We start from the raw sequence: 7,104 nt of genomic DNA on the forward strand, positions 1-7,104 counted from the left end.
ATAACACATAAATCTTATGCTCACTTCCTCTAAAAACTCACTGAGATAACTTTTGCCATGGCAGAGTAAATCTTTGCTGAATTAATGAAGAACTATATAATATCAATAGTTGGTAACTTGACTTTAATGCTACCCATGACTATTTTTACTATAATGAAAGTTAATAAATAATATCTCGTGCTCTCCCCTAGATTTACTGCAGCAGGGTAATACTGCCATCTAGTGACCTAGGAGGGTAAAGCATTTTGATATTTGTAACACGTTCAGCAACCTGTCCAGGGTGCAAACCACCTGAATACAATATAGAAGCACTATAGAAAATGGATGGATGAATGGATTTCAAGTCATTGACAGTAGAGCAGGAATAAAACAGCTCTTTGTGTTTAATTAGGGAATAATCAGTTTGTCACACCATTCCAATATGGAGTAATAATGCAAACATGGCATCGATCTTACATTTACAGCACCAATTAAAAAAAAAAAAATCTAGTTTACAAAAACTAAACTAAATTCAGCATCAGTAAAGTTTGTGTTTCAAAGTGCATTGAAACCATTAAATCAAACAAAAGACAAGTATAAACCATGTTAGACATTTTTCACAGTAGAAACCTTCTTCCCATCACTGGCTTTCATCAGGGCCTTGATGGCTCTCGCCCTCATTTCCAGCTCCAGAAGCTCCAGCTGTTGAATGGACGGCTGACTAGCGGCAGGTGCACCACTTGAAACCGGTCGGGCTTGAACTGGTAGGCTGACGTCTGCAGTCTGCGGTGGTGCGCTCTCCTCTTTAGCTGCCTCTTTACTTGAAGTGGAGGAAATCGCTAAAATCTCACTGACGCTTTTATCTATGTCGATTTGAATGTCTTTCTTTGCTTCGGCTGGTTTGGAGTCGGCGGGCGGAGGCTCGGGAGGATCAGCTGGGTCGGGGTTTACAGGAGGTTCAGCTGCATCCCGACTGCTGCCCTGTAACTTCAAAGCTTTAACTGCCTGCTCTTCTTTGGGTCCCTCAATGTCACTATCATAAGTGTCTGCATTTATGCTTAAGACATCGCTCTCCTCACCTGAGCCACCAACCTCTGTAAAGAAAATACACCGAGACATTTCAGATATATAATATGATACTATGGTCCATTTGAATCATTTTCTGTCTTTGAATTCTCTGATTGAGTGTCTGAGGAATGTTCTTTCTGTGGATTGAATAGTAATTACCTTGCTTCGGGTCCTCGGTTTTGATGCAAGATGTGGAGTCTACATTACTGTCCTGCCTCGATGGGAAAAATAAAATCAACGCATCAGTGATCACAGATGAGAACACGTTGGTATTTTACACTGAAATTAAAATAGTTCCTTTAGTAACAGAAAACTGTTAACTCACTGGCTCTCCAATGTTTCCTCTGTGTTTTCATCCCCATTTCCAGAGGTCAGCTCTTCCCCTAGACACAATAAACAGCTTCAGGTGAATGGAAATGCTTTGCTTGCAGCCCTGTATTGTTTTAAGCTCAGACATTCTAGAACAAAAATGTGCCACAGTTAGTTTAGTTACTTACCTGCTAAGATTTGGAAAATATTTCTGTCTGAGATCGGCTCCAGTTGCTCCCAACATAGGTTTTTGATTTCCTCTAAACTAAAATCCTGTGAAGAATAACGTGTTTAAGCGGTGCTGTTGGATTTCAGTGCAAAACTATGACCACGCTGGTCACATGTCTGCCAACGTATTAGTTTGAAAGAAAGCACCTGCAGGAAATCAGGTTCGTAAAGCCACAAACCAAAATGTCTGAAAATACAGCGATACATGTCGGAAAGTTTGCGTTTAAATGGCGATGATTCATTTTCAGGCTGGTTGTGATACATCTCTGAGCTTTAGTTGACAAATGCTGCTTGCTCATTGGTTGTTGAATCTATTCTTTATCACTTAAAATATATATGTTTGACACAAGTAGGAATAAATTCACAACAACCCAGATATCATTTTTATTTAATAGTGGTGTTTTATTTTCTCTTCATACTAATATTCTGAGATCCCTTCCTCACCTTGAGCTCATCAGGCAGCATCTTCCGCAGCTTCTTCTCCCCCAGCACGAGGAGACACTGCCGGAGCATCTCCTTCTTGTCGGCCACGTAGGCAGTGATGGGTTGAAATGGGAGGTTGAGGTCCAGCCCCCCCTCCTCAATGTCGCTGCCAATCCTGTCCAGCTCTCGGTCAACGCATTCATCTTTGGCGTTCACCTTTAAAAAACAGTACAATAAGTTAAGACAGTGTCTGTAGGTCTGTAAACAGCTTGAAATCAGTACTGAGTTGGTTTAAGGCGAGGAAGGTTTTATTATCATCAAATGCTTTAATTGACACAATTAGTTTTATTCAAACTGCTCTTTTCAGAAGTCCTAATCCAGGACACGCCCCTTAATGAATGTATTTCAGAATTATCACCCATTTAAGTTTAATGGAAAACAGATTACCAAGTTCCTAAAGCTGACAAGACATGTGCTAATCTTGTGTTATACTGAGAGAGTTTGGGATATCTAGCCTTTCCTAACTGATTCAAATGGTGAGTGAAGTTCGGATTACCTTCCGTATATATATATAAAACTTGGTCCAATTTTAGAACACAAGAAACTCAAGCCTCCAAAATGACAATGAATTGAAATCCATATGTCCCTAAATGTGTTAACAACATAAACAGTAGGGTTATTATATTAATTCCACATCAGTGAATCCTATGATCTTGTTGTAAGATCGCTTTATGATGGATTGTCAGGACATCACCTGATTCTCCTCTTTAATAGAAATGTTCACACGTCATCTTTACTCATTAGCCCTCCTTTGTGCCTAAATTGTTATTACAGTAATTAGTGGTGGTGGTGGGGATATTAATAATGTTAATATGTGTGTCTTGTTTATACATTCACTGTTATGTTTGTGTTGTATAGAACTTTGGATCAACAAGGTAGGTTTTCCTGGACTACATAAACGAAGTTGTAGAAGTCGTATAAACACTGAGATAGATTAGTGAAAGAGACGTGACTGAGGATCTGTGTGTTTTCTACTGACAACTCAAGAGACATGAAAACTCATACAACCACACGGATGGACTCACACTATACACTACAAACAACACACATACACTACACACATACACAGCTTCTGTCTTAACAGTGACATGCAACAGACATATTAGACATGTGATGATGTCACGTCACGGTCCAGCAGCTTGGAGTTTTTTTTTTACACAGCTGTTACACATTAAAGGTTAATGGCGAATATTAGCCCCTCCTTGGCTGAATTACCCCGTCCAGTGAGCTAAAATGCTTAAATACAAATATATGTATATACTAAAATAAACAGCCAAATGCTGTAGTTTAAACAAACTACATCTGTAAAAAGTGTCGTAGCTTTATAAATCACTGTATTCACTGTACGTGTGATTAGCATGTTGCTAGCTTGGTTCTCCCACCTCCACATTCGCTGCCGTGCTCCTGCGTGCACTGTTGTCGTGTCGCTCTTCAGACTGCGAGTGTTTCCTCTTCTTCTCGCCACCGCTCGATTTCTTTTTCAGCATTTTGTTTTGTTTAAACCGAACGACGCACTTTCTTATCAACGAGGTGGCTTGCTCTCTTGTTGTAGTCACTTTGCCAGAAGTGAAACGTCGCGCGTTAGTTGCGTCACAGGCGAGCGACGGCTACTTCCTCTGGGGGACGGAAGTCAAACCAGATTCGCCTCTTTGACCAGCACCATCTGGTGGATTCTGACTGCATTTCATAAACCACACAAAATAAAGGCATCAGATATATTTTTTATTCAGATACTTTATTTGACAACATAGTTGTGACATTCCTTCATATTTTTTTTAATTGAAGTCCAAACTAAGAAACAAAAAATAAAATGAACATAAAATGTATATATTACATTAAATCCATTTTAAATATATATTTGTGATAAAAAAAGATCAAATACAGAGCTGATCCTATTAAATGCCCATTAACAGTTGTATCACGTTAATAGTTTATTTTATTCATAAAACCAACAAAACAAATTTAAAGTCAAACACAGAATCTCAAATCTTGAATAAAAAAAGGAGTAGAAATAAGAATAATCTTATTTAATATTTTCCCTCTTTCACAAGACGTTTCGCACATGAGTGTTCAGGAAAAGGATTTGCATTTCAAGAAGCAAAGCCTTTTGTGAAGCAAATCTTCACGAAAATCTATACACGTGTATCACAACCAGCCAAACAAAAAAAGTCTATGGGTGCAATTTGAAAAACGCAACAGGAAGCCTGCTATTTTGCCTTTAGTGGCCATTTTGGCCATATTCCACATTTTTACTTTGAGGTACTTGTACCAGGGCTTACATCAGATCAACTTCAAATTGAGATGAGTGTCATCACAACAACATGGAGATACAAACTAACTCAAAGACCATTTTTTCATCACATGGTGTGACCGTGGCGTGGCGTCAAAGTTTGATTACACGCTGTTGAAACATGATGTTCGCGGACATAGTTCATCATTTAAATTCTGAACTAGTTCATAGTTCAGTTCATTTCATAGTTTTAAGGTGGAAAGTGAGAATGAAAGACTTAACTTGTTAAAGAAAACCTTATCCATCACTACCCCTTGCCTTTACTGTTGGAATCTTTATCAGACAGTGTTTAAAAATCCCTCAGATAATAAGGTGTGTTGCAGGCTAAGACTGGGAGGCAAACCGACAGTAAAAACTGAATATAAAAAACTTAAATATAAAAAACTTTAATATAAAAAAATTAATATAAAAAATTAAATTAAATTAAATTAAATAAAAAAAAAAAAAAAAACTGCGCACGCACATCCTGCGCCGAAGCCAATTGCACAATCTGCGCAGAAGTCTACGGCGCACATCCTGCGCAGAAGCCCATTGCGCAGGAATTGCACGCGCAGTTTTTAAAAAAAAATTTAAATTTTTTTAGTTAAATATTTTCCTGTTTTTATTTATAATTAATTTAAATTCAAACAGTGCAAGATATTTTGCATTAATAGGAAAAATCCTGCCAATTTAAGAGTTCAGTATATTGCCTGCTTCAAAGTGGGAGAGAGCGGGATTTAAACCCCCTCCGTCAACCCCTTGTTGACGGACGGACAGTCTACCAACTAGGCCACACAGCCTGCTAGTTTCTGTGATGAAACACTTAAAGAATAAGGACAATTTATCGTGTGTCTGTGTCAGTGTTATTTTATGCTGCTTTTGATAAACATGCTAGAGAAAATATTTTCTACTTTACTTAAGTTACTTTTACATTTTTGGCTTTTAGATACTCGATGATTTAACATACTTTAAAAACCTATTGTTAGAGAATAACCCAGTACTTTTCCAACCTTGTCTTCGGACGCCTTACAAGAATCACTGCTGTGATGTCCTGAGGCTGCCCCCTGCTGGCTGCTGGGTTCCTCTGCTGCTCTAGCGTGGTTCGGGCAGCTTGTGATTAACTAAAGTTGTCCATAAAAGAATATCTTTAATATCCTTCAAGGGCAATTTGATGTACAACCAGCAATTAGTGAACAACAAAAATAAACAGTAACAATGATTTAGCAATGAAATGACACCTCACCCACACACACACACACACGGTGTCAGTACCTGAACCTAAACACACGTCTGCTCTTAAAGGAACTCCCTTCCAGATCCCGTGCTTCAATGGGAAAGCTGTGCAGTGCGTGAAGTCATACGGTGTAATAAAGAAATGCCCTGAAGGGATCGCAAATTCAATCGCAGAGTCCTATTGGCAGACTGAGAGCTGGCATTGTCTGCCAGCCTTGATTTATTGCCAGTAGAGCCATCACCATTGAAATAGCCCTTTCAAATTATAACATCCCACAAGATCAGAGAAACAGGGCATAGTGATTTTATTTCACACAAAGTATGCTGGAATAAAAATGCAGGTAGTAGTATGTCCTTTATAAATCTTTTTTAATCCATATCAAAACCAACATCATTAATGTATTTAAACAAAGACCGGTCATATAATTTAGATTCCAGCTCAAAAACACACTTAACATGAGAGTATTGACCGGGTTGACTGTACACTAATGCAAAACAGACTTTCAAACACATCTTTCACACTTGTTTGCCTCTACTTAGGAGAATTTGTTGCTTTATAAAGATTGAATGGTTAGAAATAAACCATGTCATCCGGAGTGACTGTAGCAGAAGAAAACACAGAGTGTTGTTTGGCTAAATATTCCCATTTAACAGTTTTTAATCATCTCCTTAAAAACAACTAATAGCATAAACACACTGAGCAATGCCGCCGAAGAACAAATCGCTTTTCCTTTTGGCTCAGGATCACAGCACAGCCGCTCTCCTGCTTCCCTCATTCAGCACCACGCTAACTCAAATATCAATTGTTCTCACTTAAGCAGCCGTTTTCTCGGCGGTGCAGCTCGGCAGCTTGTTAGAGTGCGAAAACAAGGCGGTGTGTACACAGTTGCTGCCTCGGGTAAAGAAAGCTGGAGGTGTCCATTAAAAAAAAAATCTATTCATTGCGTCACGCCGGTGTAGGGAAGCACTGCGGCTCGTCAGGAGTGTGGGTCACCGCAAAGTGGAGGTGAGCTGAACCGGCCAGAATTCAAAACAGTGCCACAGTGCAGCCTCTCCGCTCCGATTACACCTCAGGAGAGAGTCCACTGTGGTCTGAATAAGACATGTTAAAGTGCACCGGGGGTACAACCCTGCTGCCGCTGCTGTGAATGCAGAGTCCATAAAGTTTAAGTGCAGTGGTTCAAGTCAATTCAAATGCTATCTTCTTGGCTAAAGTAATCCCCTGTAACAACAGGAGCTGATATGTGTAGCTGTGGGTGCTCTGAACGGTGCCTCACCCCTCACGCACAAAATAAATCTTTGGCAAAACAAATACTTGGCCATTGCCGTAACTTTTTTTAATGGAGGTATATTGGTGGATGGGTTTTGGAGCAGGTGACTGACTGCCACATGACCTGATCCTCAAGGATGTGTCGTCCCTGCAGTCGATCCGATCTCGAACCAACCGTGAAGTTTGAATGAATGAACCAGATCCATGTAAATGTAGCCCAGATGATTGTTGGCACACCTGGACACCTCGAGCTCGGAGCAACCAC

The 7,104-nt window shown here is 39.6% G+C and overlaps 1 protein-coding gene across 1 annotated transcript; it reads right to left on the reverse strand.

The window, feature by feature from the left end:
- Nucleotides 1-365: 365 nt before the first annotated feature.
- Nucleotides 366-3,662, reverse strand: LOC128430215 (caspase activity and apoptosis inhibitor 1). The gene is made up of 6 exons (XM_053416208.1): nucleotides 3,450-3,662; nucleotides 2,029-2,223; nucleotides 1,545-1,629; nucleotides 1,373-1,430; nucleotides 1,207-1,262; nucleotides 366-1,073 (listed from the first exon to the last, which is right to left on the reverse strand). The coding sequence occupies exons 1-6, from the start codon at nucleotides 3,552-3,554 to the stop codon at nucleotides 586-588; spliced, it is 987 nt and encodes a 328-aa protein (XP_053272183.1). The 5' UTR covers nucleotides 3,555-3,662; the 3' UTR covers nucleotides 366-585.
- Between the last annotated feature and the right edge of the window lie 3,442 nt (nucleotides 3,663-7,104).

The sequence above is a fragment of the Pleuronectes platessa genome, chromosome 23 (assembly GCF_947347685.1).
Source record: "Pleuronectes platessa chromosome 23, fPlePla1.1, whole genome shotgun sequence".
Classification (NCBI taxonomy): domain Eukaryota; kingdom Metazoa; phylum Chordata; class Actinopteri; order Pleuronectiformes; family Pleuronectidae; genus Pleuronectes; species Pleuronectes platessa.